We start from the raw sequence: 16,285 nt of genomic DNA, 5'->3' as shown, positions 1-16,285 counted from the left end.
GGCCTTCGAGGGGGGCACTCCCTCCTGAGGACCCTCAGGGCCGACTCCAGTCCAGACCTACACGGGGTAGCTCTACTTCTCCTGAGCCTGTCCATCTCAGATACTGTGCCCCTCCCAGACACTGCAGGCTGTGCAAATGCCAGCACTTGCAAAACCAGGCTGGGGACCCACCTCTAAAGCTCATTTGCTTCTGCCCTTGTAGCCTCAGTCCTGCTTGACCCTGTTCCTGTACTTGCATTTCTCCTTCATTCCTGTTTGAGGTCTACTGATTTAAATATCCTTACACCCTTTCTGAGCACAGTAGAAGATAAACAAAAAACACATCATAAATACTGTTACATGTAGGTTTTCCCAAGGCTTATACCATCTCCCCTAAGTAGACTTTATTAAAAACATGACTGAGCCATAACAATTCTGCCCAGTGCTCTTCATCCTAAAGGTAATTACTTTGAACATGTGAAATTGCCACTTTTTATACAGGTAGGTGTTGGCAATGTACTGTAGTCCATTTAACCTAATAGAAACAGTAGCAATAATTATATCGCGCTTTATAAATGCTTGGTATGTAATCTAATCCTAATTCTTTTCATTATTATCTTGCTTTTATCCCTGCTCAGCCTTAGATGCAGGCAAAGTGTTACTACTCTGGGTCACAGAGGTGCAAGAGTAACTGCAGCAGTTTCCCTGGGGAGTCTCACCCAGCTGGGTCCAGGCCCCAAAGCCCAGATCCCTGTCCCTGTTCCCAGTAAGACAGGCAGCCAACTCTGAAACCCTGTCAATATTTTACTTGGCCCGGCGGAGACCTCCAGCACCTGTCCCTCATAGGTGGGGAGGTGCACTGTGTGCTAAGGACAGGGTGCTTTTTGAGCCTGGGCTGTGTCTCTCCCAGACTCTCAGGCCAGTCACAGCCCCGAGGGCTCACCGGGAGGCCAAAGCGGCCCCTGTAGCTCAGCCCACACAGGTGGATGGCTTCTTCGTTCACAGAGTTAAATCCTCAGAAGCACATTTCACATTTCAGATAATGGCAGTCATTCCCTCAGCTCCTCCATCATATGTTTTTACTTGGTTTGGTCATCCTGAGTAAATGTACCCATAGTTATAAGCTTTCCCCCAAAGCTATCTTGGAATTGCTTGAATTTCCATTTGAATTTTTCCAGTGTCATGGAGAGCAGCATTTATTATCCTGTGAAGTCTTGCCTACTCTCTTTAGACAGTCGAAGAACACCATAGCTTATTACCTTAATGACCGCTAGTCTGGTTAATGTCCATCTCCCATTAAACTAGAAGGAGATGGAATGTGTTCTCTGAAATGAAATGTGATGGTTTTAAGCAGAAGAGGGCGCACACAGCCTCATGACCTCACAGAGAGGCATACTTACCACATTCCTCCAAAAATGCTTTTCCCTCACGGACACAGATGACAGTGTGGTGATTGCCAGAGGTTGGGAAAGAGCGTAGAGGGGATTAATGGTGATGGACAAAGACTTGACTTGGGCATGATTTCACAATGTGGTGTACAGCGATGTGATGAAGAACTGGGCACCTGACACCTATATAATTATGTTAACCAGTGTCACCCCAATAAATTCAATTAAAAAGATGCTTTTTCCTATATGATATGTGGAGAACAAGTGTGCATTGACGGGAACCAGGTGAGGGCCAGTATCACTTTGTGGAAAGAGCTAGTGTTTTAGATGAAGCAATCGTGAGCCCAAATCCCCTGCTTGTCTCTGTCTGCGTATGTGACCCAGGAAGTTCCTTAGCTGATGGGCCTGGTGCCTCCTCTGTGTCAGACCCATGATGACGCCTAACAGTGGTGATGCCAGTACACCGGGCAGAATTTTTCCATTACATTCTACAGAAACTTGACTAAGAGAAGCTGGCCTTGTTCTTCTCACCTAACAGAAGAGGCTAAAGGTGGCAGTAGCTGCTTGAGTGGCTTCAGATGTCAGGGTCGAGGTCTCTGTCCTCCTCTGACCCTTCCTTCCCTCATGGTCACACAGGCTGCAGCAGTTCCAAGCAGCCTGTTCTCAGGGTAGGTCAGCACCAGCCAGGTCTGTCCTTTTTACAAAGAGAAACAATTGCTTTTGTTTCTCTTTGGTCAGAACTGTGTCACATGCCACTTCCAATTGGGATAATGGTTCTGGCTTCCATAGCAGAGCCAGGCAGGATGGAGGCAATATTGCTTTCTGCAGGGTTCACCAGCAGACAGATCTCTTGCAGGATAGGCAGTGTCTGGTGTCGTGTCAGCACATGGTGCGGGCTCGGTAATGACTTTCATATTCCTTTGTCTCTTCAGGGTCTAGCTCAGGGTCCTAACCTGATGTGAAAGTGCACATGTTGGTTATACCAGGTCATTTCCCGATGCATGGTCCATCTGCAGGGACAGCTGCTGGTCAGCAAAGCAGAAAGTGCCACCAGAAATGGAGATGAGAGGAGTCGGAATGGACACTGTTCTCTCTGGCCCAGTTGGGGCATGCATCTTGTCAGATGGAGATGAAGCCTAGTGGCTTGCTTCCCAGGACAAAGACCGAGATGCCGTTAGACTGCGGTCTCCTCTTCCATGCTAGTCAGGCTCATCAGCATTCATCTTCAAGAACAAGGGAAATGGATTTAAACTGGTGGGGGAAGAATGTGAACGAACTGTAAAATAAGTGATTTATAGCAGCAGGCACACTGGAATACTCTCCCGAGGAGGATGGGGATTTGTAGAAGCTTGACGTTAGCTGGGACCTTATGAGAAATCAGCCCCACCCCACCCCACCCAGCACCCCTGTCTCCTCCAGGGCATCCCAGAGTGTGCATGAAGGCATGACAGCCTCCGGGGACCATTCCAGCATTTTCATTCTGTTTTGCTCAGTTGTACTGGGCTGGGTACTTTAACAACCCATGGACTTAAGTCTCCTCAACTAATGCCAGGATGTGGCTCTCACCTTCTGGGGAAATTCCTCCCATCAAGGACACTTCTGTTGATGAAAAATGATCACTGAGCACACACTGCCTGCCCCATTCCAGTCAAGGGGGCACTTCTGCTTCCCGGTACCGAGGCCTCAGTTCCGCCTACTGCAGGCCTACGGATGCATCTACACCTTCTTTCCAGTGCTGACATAACCTGGGCTTTTCCAGGTTGGGCACCCTGGTTTCCTTCAGGAGATTTGAGTCCCAGACTCCTCCTAGAACAGGCTAAGTGACTCCAGTAGCAGAGGGGGGCGACCGGAGCCCAGTCTCCTAAATGGAAGAACCCCATCTGACGGGCTCCTTTCTGCCTTTTTCTCCCGACACTGCCAGTGGCATTTGGTCCTGTTGATGTCATCCTTCCTGGTCCTCTTCTTACACCTTGGTTTTCCTTCTTGGTTTCCTTTCTGAGCCTCCTGTATGCTGTCACCTTTCGAAGTCAGGGACCCTGGGGTCCCGCTCTTGGCCTTTCTCTCCTCCATGGCCCTAATTATCACCCACAAGTGTCTTTCTCCTAAATGCACTGGAAGGACACCCTGTCTGCCACTGGCTGTCTCCATCACAACACCATCAGTATAAACCCAATCATTCAGAAGTGGGTTTTCAAACCAGACCCTCTACCTGGATTTTCTGTCTTCATGGGTGACATTTCCATCCATCCTGTTAGTTGACCAAGCCAGAATCCTGCAGTGCCCCAGGATGGCCCCCACCTGTGAGATGCTGGTCCATTGTCAGCCCTCCCCTCAGCATCTCCTGCATTCACTTCCTTCTCTCCTCCTCTCCCCAGCATCTCCGGTCTGTTCTCCCAGCCACTGTGACCACCTCTTCACAGCACACCCTACTCTGCCTCTGCCTCTGCCCCTGCCCCTGCCTCTGCCTCTGCCCCTGCCCCTGCCCCTGCCCCTGCCCCTGCCCCTGCCCCTGCCCCTGCCTCTGCCCCTGCCCCTGCCCCTGCCCCTGCCTCTGCCCCTGCCCCTGCCCCTGCCCCTGCCCCTGCCCCTGCCCCTGCCCCTGCCTCTGCCCCTGCCCCTGCCCCTGCCTCTGCCCCTGCCTCTGCCTCTGCCTCTGCCTCTGCCTCTGCACTTCCAGTCTCGACAATCCCTGTTTTCCCTAGTGGAACCCCTGCCTCCTGCACCACCTGTTCCCCAGCCTCCGCTCTCACCAAAGGTTCTTGCCTGACATGCACATCTGTCCTGGTATTTTCTACTTAAAATGATAAAATGACTGCTGCCTGTAAGATTCATTCAGCTACTGAGAAATACAGTGTCTAGGAGTCACCCAGGGACTGTGTTTAATTGCAGCCTCCTCCCACTCAGACTGAGATGGGCTCAGGAATCTGCCTCCTCTCCCCACTTCTCTACCACTATCAAGGGCATCCTCTCCCAGCCACACGGAACATGCAGTCCGTGAGGGTCAAGTGCAAACTTTCCAGCAAGCTAGAGAAGGCCCCCCATGCCCTGGCTGGCTTTGTCCAGCTCTCCAGCCTCACTGCCCGCTACCCTCTCCTCACACCCTAAGCACCAGCCGTGAGGAGCTGTAGCAGTCTCCAGTACGCCCTGCTGTTTCCTGCCTCATCGTCGTGCGTGCTGCAACTGAAATGCTCTGCTCTTGTGCCCCTGTGCCCAGCACTAGCCTGCTAGCCCGTTGGAGCTGGGAGCCCCAGAACCCACCACACTGCCTGGCACACAGCGAAGGAACAGGCAGAGAGCCAGCACAACTCTCTCAAGTGACTCTGAAACGTCACTGGCCCTTTGAAGCCTTTGTCTCCATCCCCTCACCTCTCTCACCAGGTAGACTGCACACTTTATACTAGTCTCCTTCTAACATATAACCTGGTACACGTGTCAGTGTAGGAGAACGAGCACTTAGTATGCATGCCCTTACTGAGCACAGCACTCCACACACGGTGGGTGCCGAGCGTGGGTTTGCTGGGTGGGCAGACGACACCGTCTCCGTCCTGATGCCAGGCAGTCTGTTAGGGCAGCCCAACTAGGCATTGGGTTTTCGTGACAACTCCACCAGACTGTTTGCTCATCGTGGGCTTGCAATTGCCTAACAACCTTTAACTCTTCTTTATATAAAGCAATTATAAACCAGGCCTTCCAAGTCTGTTATTTATACAGAATTTCCAGCTCTAAGCGGAGGAGTTTGAATTTAACCATATTCAATGTCATCTGATATATTCAGCAGCCTGTCAAAATCTTGTGAAATCTTAATTCCACACCCGACCTCGTTAGGAGGCTCTCCTCCTTTAGTAATCGGCAGACTGGTAAAGATGCCACCTAGGTGTCACTTACGTGACTGAACTTAGCCAAGCCAGAGTCACATGGCAGAGGCAACAGAGAGTCCTCATAAGCGCCATCTGATTAGAAATGAAGTTTGGTTAAAACTGTTCAACCCCTGGGACTGCGCATTAAGTGGAAGAGCCACTGTGGTAGGAGAATGTCTGTCTCATTGCAGCGGGCAAGGAGCTGGGCCTCCCAAGGGGGCATGGCAGGGCTGCCCTTTGAGCAAGCTTCACCTGGCTGCCGGCTCCTGCCGGGCCTCCCGCCCTGTCTCCGTGTCGGACATGCTGTCAGTGGGAGGACAGCCTACTCTGAGGCTCTTATGGATTTTTTGCAGATTGTTGGAAGCCCTGCTGTCATTTCTCGACTTCTCAGACAAGAAGGCCAACTCGGCCATGGAACTGCTCACAGACTTGGCTCTAGAAGAAAGGTGATTTCTATTTATGGAAATGTACATTTCCTCTTCAGTCTTTGTTGACGTATTTTAAATGAGCCGCATACAAGGAGGCTGGGCCAGTGGAGCTCACAAGACCTGCTATGTCAGAGGGCCAAGGCCTTCCCATGGCTGTGGTCAGCCACGCCTGTTCCAGCCCTCTAGAGGGCAGGGGTCCCCGTCCTCATTGTGGTTGGGAGCAGTAACCTACTTCACAGAGCAAGCAAGTCTACTGTGTGTTGGAGAAGCTTCTCCCCCAATCAGCACCTAGTGGGAGCTGCCTAGCACTGTGCACTGAGTGAGTGTGAGAGAGACAGAGGGAGGGTGCACAAATGTAGTCTCCCCTGGAGCTTCCAGGGGCATTGTGGGTAATCACCCCACCCCCTTTATTTTTCTTGCTTAGCTACTGGGAAGACAGTAACCGTCTTACAGTTTTCATTTTTTTTCTGAGTGTGTTTTTATTTTGTCAGTACATCTTTGTTTTTTTTTTTGTTTGTTTAATTTCCCAACTTGAGGATATCTTGCCTAGAAATGATCCCAGTGAAAGAGAGCTGCTTGTGTTCCTCAACAGGCCCTTGGCCAGGCTGGGATAGGAGCAGCTGCTCTAGTGTGCAGAGACGCCTGAGCCTGCTGCCCCGTGGCCGTGATGAGGAAGCAGGCGGCTTGCCCAGCGCCATGTGCACACAGACACAGGACGGGGTAGTGGGGGGGGGGCAGTCTGGCAGAAGCCTAGGGATTCCAGCAACTTCTGCGTAAGTCCTGCCATCTGAGATCTTGTAGTTTAACCTCAAAGACAATTCTTCATACACAGAGACATTAAAGCCACATTGTATACCCGGGGACATTCTCTTTTGTTTCAGAATCAATCATCTGGGTATGGGCCCAGCGTTTGAGAGAGTTCATCCCATTACCTGAGATGCTGTATTTATCTTATAGTTTGTACAACGAAGAAATAAATCACAGCTGATATTTTCTCAACAGATTCCAAGTGTGGTTCCAGGCCAACCTCCCAAGTGTGCTCCCTGTGCTCACGGGCGTTCTGGTGAGCAAGTCCTCGTTCTCATCACCCATGACAGACACGCTTGGGAGCATGAGCAGAGCTGTCCAAAGAGTCTATACCCCAGAACACCTATTGGCCCTCAGGCTCATTAGTCATTTATTCACAGCTGGAATTTACACAAGTCTTAGTTATTAAAACAACATAGTTGGGGCAGGTGCAGATGGCACATGGACAGGGCTTATTTCGGGGAAGAAAAAGCAGGAAGCAACTCGGCCTCATAGGTGATGGCAGAAAGTTTGTCAGTGTTCATCCGCCCTCTCCTGACCCTGAGGCTCATCATAAGTACCACCTGGAGCCCTGTTCCCTGAACGGAAGTCATCCCGGTCAGGAGGGCCAATGTGGATATTGGATCTGAAGAGGCAGAAACAACCTGGGGAGAGAGGGACTTCTAGGAGAGCATACTGTGACCAGCCCTGTCCCTAGTGAGCTGTGGACATTTTGGGGGACCTCAGTGTATCCCAGCCCAGCATCTCAGATGTGGAAAAGGGGGATGCGAGAATGGATGAGGCCGCCCATGTTCTCCAAGCTGGTTGGTGGTGTCACTGGGATTGAGCCCTAGGCCTCTCTATTCCAGGCCAGGGCACTATGGGGTCTACCGCACATGCCTCATTTGTTGCTAGCATGACCCCTTGATGCCCAGTGTGACCTTGCACCCTCTGGCTCCCTGGTGCTTTGGTGGACGAGGTGTGCCCCAAGATTATGCCATGTCCTTTGCCCAGTGACTGCACGTTTGCTTTCTCTTGCTTCCCTTCTAGAAGAGAGACCCCCAGGTAACTAACAGCTCAGCCCTCAGCCAGTGCATCGCCGTCATGGGGAACCTCAGCGCAGAGGCCGCCACCCGGGGACAGATGTCTGCCTCTGAAGACTTGGGAGAGGCCTGCTTGGGCCTCATGGTATTCTAGCTCTTCTACTTAAAGCTGGTCTTTTATCTGCTTTGGGGTATTGGCTTCTTCTTAGTTATCTAGCTTTTCTAAAAACTCTGTTTGAGGATGCTGAAGCCAGTGGCTTCTCCCTTCTGAAACCACAGATTCTGTGGGTTGCTGACCTTCACAAGTCCTCCACATCACATCTCATTCTCCCTGGATAGTTTCCTCCACATCTCAAGTCCCTGGAGTTGACTTACTCACCCATTGCGACACTCACTCTTCAGTTGAAGCACAGGACCAGGCTGAGCCAGAGTCACGTGGCAGAGGCAGGTGGAACTCCTTGTGAGCCTCCGATACTAACACTGACTCATAGACTGGTCTGCCATCTTCCAAAACCACCCAGGTTCATGGCGTTGAGGCTTTAGGGAGGCTGAGTAATGCTGAGACCATTGCAAGGGGGGAGAGATCACTTCAAAAGCTGGAAGGCAGAAAGGTCAGGGATTACCTTATTTTGTTTTCGAAGGCCAGGTGTGAGGAGGATGTGGACCTGTTCAGAGACATCATATATAGACTCCTGGGACTCATGATGAACTTGTGTCTCCAATCCCCATTTGTCTCTGAGGTACAGTAATCACTACCTGGAACCCTGGGATGACCTGAATGCATTGTTACACAGAACCATTCTTGTTTTCTCAAAGAGGCGGAAGCTCAGGAACTCCAGCTGCAGCGTGGGAATGGGGAAGCTGGGTGGGCACTCCGTCACTTTGCTTCACTGAGGGAGAGGTGTTGCTCGGTCAAGTGTTCCTTCAGAAGACAGAGTGCGCAGGGTGTACTGAGCGTGATGCTAGGCCCTGCATTTACAGTCGCGTACAGCGTGGTTCTGCCCTCAGGGTGTTGTCCTCCAGTTAGGGCAGGCACACAGGGCAGGAAATCGAGCACTAGACGGGTTGCTGAGGAAACGTGGTGATGGGAACGGGAGAGAGCAGCCGGCACTGTCCACGTGCTTGGAAGAAGCTCCGTAGAGGAGTCAGGTGACCAGAATGTTCAGATCTCCATCTCCCCATTCCGCTGTTGCAGGAGTGGGCCATGGAGGTGAGCAGGCGGTGCCTGTCTCTCCTGAACAGCCGGGACGGCGGGATCCTGACGGTAAGGTTCTCCCAGGGCAACCCTCATTCCTTTCTTGTCCTCCTTCTGTTTTGTTTTTGTTGTTGTTGTTGTTGTTTTACAGAGACAGGGATAGATAGGGACAGACAGGAACGGAGAGAGATGAGAAGCATCAATCAGTTTTTCATTGCAACACCTTAGTTGCTCGTTGACTGCTTTCTCACATGTGCCTTGACCGCGGGCCTTCAGCAGACCGAGTAACCCCTTGCTCAAGCCAGCGACCTTGGGTCCAAGCTGATGAGCTTTTTTTTTTGCTCAAACCAGATGAGCTCGGCCTCAAGCTGGTGACCTCGGGGTCTCTAACCTGGGTCTTCCGCATTCCAGTCCGATACTTTATCCACTGCGCCACCACCTGGTCAGGCCTTCTATTTTGTTTTAACATTAACACATTGTACCCTTTCGACATCACCATGACTGAGATCCTGCTGGCTCTCTGAGGTACAGGGAGGACATTCTCCACAGAATGATGCCTGTAATTTAATTTAATCACATAAACATCAAATTTGCCTACAGTTTCATGGGATTTGGTAACCCCTACCCAATGCCCATCTCCAGGGGCCCCTAGAGTCCAGGAGGTTTAGAACATAACAGCTTGTGCAATGTAACTGACTTGTCCTATTTCAAGATATCCTTGTGCAAATGGAACAACAGGTTAGGTGATTTTATGTAGAGTCTTTTTCCATGATCAACAAAACTAAACCTATATGTTTAGCTGGGAACCCTGTTTATACAGGATGGTTGTAGCCCCTTGGCAGCATACACTAGAATGAGATTTTAAACTTGTGGGTTTTTTTTTTTTTTGTATTTTTCTGAAGCTGGAAACGGGGAGAGACAGTCAGACAGACTCCCGCATGCGCCCGACTGGGATCCACCTGGCACGCCCACCAGGGGCGACGCTCTGCCCACCAGGGGGCGATGCTCTGCCCCTTGGGGGCGTCGCTCTGCCGCGACCAGAGCCACTCTAGCGCCTGGGGCAGAGGCCAAGGAGCCATCCCCAGCGCCCGGGCCATCTTTGCTCCAACAGAGCCTTGGCTGCGGGAGGGGAAGAGAGAGACAGAGAGGAAGGAGGGGGTGGGGGTGAAGAAGCAAATGGGCGCTTCTCCTATGTGCCCTGGCCGGGAATCGAACCCGGGTCCCCCGCACGCCAGGCCGACGCTCTACCGCTGAGCCAACCGGCCAGGGCCTAAACTCGTGTTTCTGATATGTGGGTACGAAGAACGGGAAAGCCGGTGGCTAGCACTGTGCACGAGGAGGGTAGGCATGGCTCCAAAAGAGTACTTGTCATCACCCTAGGATACGTTATAAACTCACATTAGGAATCACCCCAAGTTTCCCACCTGTTAGGTTAGGGCCCTGAAGTCTAGAAAAACAATTGGGGTCATATCCAGGGCAGGTGTGAGAAACCAGGCCTTCCAAGATCGTAGACTGGGCACCAGTCCCAGGGTTACAGTAAAGGTTCGGAGAAGATCCAGTATATCCTGTTTGGAGCTAGCATGTCCATAACTTCCCTGCAGTCAGTTCAGACATTGTAGGCTGAGGGTTTCAACCCGGGCTCCAGGAATGTGTGGAAGGTCTTCAGTTCCCTGGAGCCCCCTGTAACTATGTGGAAAAATCTGAGTGTATGTGCATTTTCATGGAGGCAGGAGGGCAATTCTTAGATACGTGGGCCTTTTCTGGATGGCATAAGCCTAAAGTGAGGCCACCATGAGTTTCCTTCTAGCCCTGCCGGACTCTGTGATCGGACTGTCCCAGGACTCCGCATGTGCCGCAGCCGGGTGCCGGCCTGCTTGATGAGCAGGGCAGCGGCTTCTGTAGGGGAGCCCCGTCCTTCCATATGGGCACTCTCTCCACTTTCTTGGGCCTGAAAAGAGGCCCCAAAAGAGGTCTGTCCTGTCAGCTGTAACAACAGTCTAACACTGTGGGGAGCTGATTAGGGAAACAAGATTGATAAAATGCTAACGCATAGCTGTATGCCTTCTCCATCTGGATACTTCATTAAAATGAGAACAAAGGCATCAGAGGAAACAGAGTGGACAGGCAGGAGGACACAGAAGGGTCAGCCGTTTCTGGAGGATGAAAAATTGCTCCAAGAGTGGTCATTTGGGCGGCAGAGCACAGAAGGAGGGACACAGCTGGCAAGGGGGCAGATGTGTCTTGTAGTGCCCTGTAGAAGAGTGGGCCTCACAATGCCAGCGGCAGCGGAGGGCAGCGGAGGTGAGGGCTGCGCTCAGCAGCCAAGCATCTGTCCCTTGGACGTAAAATCCAAGCACCTTTTTCTTCAAAGGAACTGAAAGACCAGAGGAAAAATTTTTGCTGTCTAGTATTGGGGAGTGTCACCTCCCCACCTGCTCGGTGACAGACTCCTGTAAATCAGCGTGCCAAAACATATCTGTGTTACTTTTTTCATAAATGTGCCTGGGTAGCTGAGGGACACCAGACATTTCAGGAAAACCAAACACATACATAAAGAGACCAAAATTTAAAAAAATGATTCTAAGAACACAGAGATGATATAGGGAAATAGGAAAACATTATTAACTATTATTTTGTATCCTCAGAAAAATTTAAAGCCCTATTACACTGTAGTAACAGCTTGCTAGTTTTAAAAAGTTAGCGCCAGAAATCTTCCAGGAAATAGGACAAAAAGACAGAGATTCAGAACAAATAAAGGAGAAGCTAAAAGACTCAGAGGACCAAGGCAGGAAGTTCATCATCTAATAGGGGCCCTGACATCAGCACCACGGAGCACCCAGGCCAGTGCTTCCTGTCCCAGAGCTAAACTTGTTGGTCTCATGTAATGCTGAAATAGGCCAGGCCTCTGGGTGCCAAGGGTGATGTCTGCAGCCCCTTGATTCACCTACCCTGTGGCTGCATTAAAAACAACATTGCTTGCCCTGGCCAATTGGCTCAGTAGTGTGGATGTCCTGGGTTTGATTACTAATCAGGGCACACAGGAGAAACAACCGTCTGCTTCTCCACCCGTCTCATTCCCCTTTCTTTTTCTTCCCCTCTTGCAGCCATGGCTCAATTGGTTCAAGCTCATTGGCCCTGGGTGCTGAGGATGACTCCATGGAGCCTCTGCCTCAGGCACTAAAAATAGCTCAGTTGCAAGCATGGCCCCAGATGGGCAGAGCATTGGCCCTAGACTGGTTGCTAGGTGGATCCCAATCAGGGCACATGAGGGAGTCTGTCTCACTATCTCCCGTCCTCTTACCTAAATAAACAAACAAAACATTGCTTGCTATTACCTGGTCGTTGTATATATTTTAAAAACAATGTGCATATTTTGCTTCCAATGTTAATGACTTTTACCTCACCCTTGTTAATCGTTAAAGGTAGCGAATCTTCAAAGACCCTAACCACCCTGTCCTTTCTGCTTCCCTCAGAGAGCTGCTGGTGTGCTCAGCCGCACCATTTCCTCCTCTCCGAAAATCGTCCAGGAGGTCCTGAGAGCGGGGGTGCTAAAGAAGATGATTCAGTTCCTGAAGGTAAAGTGATGTCGTTGGTGCAACCTCTGGGATTCCCAGGAGTGACTTCCTTTACCTAGGGAACAGAACTAGGTGCTGCCTTCTCACCCTGCTCAGTGCTAATAACCTTGAATGGGGATTCTCTGCTGTTGTCTGCCCAGCCGGTGTTCTGAGCATCCACAGAAGGTCACTGGATAAATAAACAGACCACTCATCAGATCTGTTGATAAAACTGCTTATCATTCAAGCCTAAGTTAAAGATGTGAGGCTCCATCCTCAAGAAAGATGGTCTAAGTCAGGCGTCCCCAAACTATAGCCTGCGGGCCACATGCAGACCTCTGAGGCCATTTATCCGGCTCCTGCCACACTTCCGGAAGGGGCACCTCTTTCATTGGTGGTCAGTGAGAGGAGCACTGTATGTGGCAGCCCTCCAACGGTCTGAGGGACAGTGAACTGGTCCCCTGTGTAAAAAGTTTGGGGGCCCCTAGTCCCAACAAGGTTTCTCAGGCCCCTTACTCTGTCCATGGTACCTGGTGCTCACAATGCTTTATCCTGTCGTCTGGAGAAGGTTGGATATAACTCTACTTGTGAGATATGTAGGGTGCGGTTACGTGTGACAAAGGATGTTCACATTTTCCTTGTAGAGCCGGGAGTCTAAACAAGCAGGTGCAGCAGTTACCTAGACTCACCTGAAAGGGTGAGGTGACTTCCTCAGCTGCCACCTCTGGACCTCACCCGTGACATATATGTCCAGTGAGGTTCACCCACCTGTGTTAGTATGGTGACTCCAGGGATCACTTATTTACAAAACTCCAGGCTTTGTGGGGCCAGGAAGCATGCTCTCTTGTGGGTTTGGGGCTGCTGCTGGATCGGGGGCAATGTTGAGGGGGCAGGACAGGGAGTCTGAGTTTTGGCTGCCGTTTGGAGATGACCGACACTCGCTCTGCACCGCTCTTGCAAACCTGCCAGAGGCTGCCGATTGCGCGCACATGCAGTTTAAAGACCTGGCATTGGGGGGTGTGAAGGGTTATGATTTGACAGTTGTCACCTTAAAATGACCTAGGTCTGTGATGTTCCCCTGACCACTTTAACAAGTCAGCCCTTCTTCTCAAATGGTGCTGTCAACTGAGGCCCCCCGCCCTCCCTTTTCGCTAGGTCTGTCAGTTGACAGCATCATCCTCTTCTGAGCCACTCATAAAGCCTTCCATGGGTGCTGATTCAGGTGTGCCTGGGCTGTGTCAGGGAGGACGTGAGGGACACTCCGTCTGTCAGGGACCAGGCCTGCTCGTCGGGAAGCTCACACCTGTCTCGGCATGACTCTTTTAGAAGTTCAGGAAACCACTAGTATAATCACAGCTGCTCTTGGTGGTTCGCAGCCAAGAGCAATCATAGGATTGACTGTATTCTTCTAATTTCATTCGTATATCTAGATGGGAGGCCAGACAGCATCACGTTATGCTATAAAGACACTAGCCATCTGCACTAACAGTTGTCACGAAGCACGAGAGGAGGTGATAAGACTGGATAAAAGTAAGTCATGCTTTCTTTTCTTTATTCTCCCTCCCTCCTTCCATCCCTCCCTTTTTTACTTCCTTCCTCAGGGAGGGAGAGAGACAGGAACATCAAGCTGCTCCTGTGTGTGCCTTGACTGGGGAATCGAACCAGCAACCTCCGTGCTCCAGGACAATGTTCCAACCAACTGAGCTATCCTGCCAGGGTTTAATTTTTATTGAATTTTAGAGAGACAGAGAAGAAAGGACAGAGAAGGAAGGGGGAAGGAAGAAAGGGAAGCATTACTTTGTTGCTCCTCTTGGTCGTGCCTTCTTTGGTTGCTTCCTGTGTCTGTGCCCTAACCAGAGATCAAACCTGCAGCCTTGTCATTTCCGGACAATGCTCTTAATCCACTGAGGTAACCAGCCAGGGCAAGTGATGCTTCAATAAGGGGAGCCCAGAAGTTAAATCACCCTGGGAGCTGGACAGGGAACTGCAGGGGAGCAGTGCCACCACCCTCGCCCGGACTTGGGCAGTGTTTACAGAGTGAGATGTCCCTTCACCTGTGGCTCTGCAGGGCCTTGCTGCAAGCAGGAGCCTTTCCTCTGCATCCTGTACTGGGCCCTGCCGTCCAGGGCACAGGCCTGTGGCCTCTCACTCAGGGGCTGTCAGGTGACGAGCAGCGGTTCAGGGAACACAGACGTGTCTCCCACACAGCACTCACCCACTCACCATCCACTGTGACAGGCGCTGCCCTCGACCTCCCAGATACAGCAGAGACACAGCAGGAAGCCAGCAGTGTTCCGTATGTGTCTGCCGAGTGAGGGGCTGCACACCTTCTTCAGCATCCACTGACACCTTATTCCTCCTGCCTCCCGTTTGGGGTTTGGAGGGACCGACCCGTGTTCCACTCCCTCCCTGCAGAGTTCAGTGTTCTCAGAGTGCTGCTCAGCTCGGATGATGAGGTGGTGGCTGGCAACGCTGCCCTCTGCCTGGGCAACTGCATGGAGGTGCCGCGGGTGGCGTCCTCCCTGCTGAACACGGACATTGTGAAGGTCTTGTTAAAGCTCGCGGGCGGGGACGCGCAGAAGACTGCTGTGCAGCTGAACGCTGGCATCGCCCTGGGGAGGCTGTGCACGGCCGAGCCGAGGTAGGCTGCCCTTGGGGGTCACAGCTCAGGACAGGGCCAGCCGGGTACCATGCTGTGGCTGGGCCTCTTCCTCACAGCCCTGTGGAGACCTGCTGCCTTCCTGCCACAGGGGCTGGGCCCAGCCTGGTAGCTGTCCCTCTGGAGGAAGCCTGTCCTGAGGGAACTGGGGCACGCTCAAGCTCCACCGGAGAGAGAGGACTTTTCTCCAGGCTCACTGCCACTGTCTTCTCCCCATCACACTCCCTCATTCTCCGTCCATCTCTCCTCCTCTTTCAGCTCCTCCGTCCTCTCCCTCCCACACCTCCCCTCTCCTCTCTCCCTCTTCCTCTCCTCTACTTTCCCAGAACAAGTTAGCCCTCCTGCTTCAATTCTGTCTTGCCCAGGGCCTAACACAGGGGAAAATGTCAGTGAAGGTACCATCCAGGTGCCGTAGGGAATGACAGTGAGCCGTGGACAAGCCAGGGCAGGGGACCTTGGCTGTGGCTGAGCTTCACTTCCTTTTGGCTCACACTTCTGTTCCGCTCTGGTCCTGTTCTGTGCACGTTACCTCCTAGTCGTCGGTGTCCTGGAACATGCCACCTGTGGCTGCCTGATAAAGCCCCTTGGAGGGAGTGTCTCTGGCCTCCCTGGCTCCTTCCCTACAGCCTCGGCCTGACTCCTCCTCTGCAGAATGAGAGGGTCAGCCTGGATGACATCCAAAGTCCTTCAAGTTCTGTCTGATTGTTCAAATGAAACAAATGGACAAAACCTTTCCTCCACAGAGAGCAAGGCACTTCAGCTAACATGAGCTCGGAGTGGCACCTGCTGGGAAGTTCCCAAGAGCAAGGTCCCCTTGGGTCAGCCTGTCACACCTGCCACCCTCAACAAGAGTGTGTGTCGTGCTCTGTGGCCTCCCCAAGGGCTGCCAGGTCACAGCCACGGCCCCCTTCTACTTCCCAGCAAGGCTGACCTGATGGGACGGCTGTGGGCCTGAGGTCTGCACAGACATTTCCTGAGGCTTGTGCTCTCATTGTGACAGGTTTGCTGCTCAGCTGAGAGAGCTTCACGGGATAGAAATCCTCAGCTCCACCATGAAGTCCATCAGTGACGCCTGAGAGACGCAGCATCGGTGCCGACACAGGACTGTGGGCTCTGGCGGCTCCTGGGCTAATAAAGGCTTTAGCGTACCCACTCCTGAACTGAGTATTGGTTTTCCGAGCACCTGCCTGTTGGTTTTCATTGGTAATGAAAGTGGGCATCGGACTGGCCCAGCGTCCATCTGCCCTCCTTGTAATGTCCCTGTGTGTTCTGCAGAGGCTGGGCACCAGCGAATGAAAAGCTGTGTGTCCCGGACTCCCCGTAAATGTCGGTCCTGGTGTTGTAATGTAATGTAACCAGCGAGTTCCACAGAGACACCAAGGTAGGTTACAGAAGA

The 16,285-nt window shown here is 51.9% G+C and overlaps 1 protein-coding gene across 6 annotated transcripts in view; it reads left to right on the top strand.

The window, feature by feature from the left end:
- TTC12 (tetratricopeptide repeat domain 12) overlaps positions 1-16,034 on the top strand; it is a 56,346-nt gene extending 40,312 nt beyond the window's left edge. For all 6 annotated transcript variants that reach the window (XM_066372931.1, XM_066372940.1, XM_066372899.1 and 3 more), the window contains 9 exons: positions 5,578-5,670; positions 6,655-6,715; positions 7,489-7,626; positions 8,123-8,221; positions 8,677-8,745; positions 12,150-12,251; positions 13,661-13,760; positions 14,646-14,871; positions 15,890-16,034. In XM_066372931.1, coding sequence (XP_066229028.1) covers positions 5,578-5,670; positions 6,655-6,715; positions 7,489-7,626; positions 8,123-8,221; positions 8,677-8,745; positions 12,150-12,251; positions 13,661-13,760; positions 14,646-14,871; positions 15,890-15,965 — 964 coding nt within the window. In that variant the 3' untranslated portion in view covers positions 15,966-16,034. The remainder of the gene's footprint in view (positions 1-5,577; positions 5,671-6,654; positions 6,716-7,488; positions 7,627-8,122; positions 8,222-8,676; positions 8,746-12,149; positions 12,252-13,660; positions 13,761-14,645; positions 14,872-15,889) is intronic.
- The last annotated feature ends 251 nt before the right edge of the window (positions 16,035-16,285 follow it).

The sequence above is a fragment of the Saccopteryx leptura genome, chromosome 1 (genome assembly GCF_036850995.1).
Source record: "Saccopteryx leptura isolate mSacLep1 chromosome 1, mSacLep1_pri_phased_curated, whole genome shotgun sequence".
In the NCBI taxonomy this organism is placed as follows: domain Eukaryota; kingdom Metazoa; phylum Chordata; class Mammalia; order Chiroptera; family Emballonuridae; genus Saccopteryx; species Saccopteryx leptura.
The sequence above is the reverse complement of the archived record's forward strand: the minus strand, read 5'-3'. Positions and strand labels throughout refer to the sequence as shown.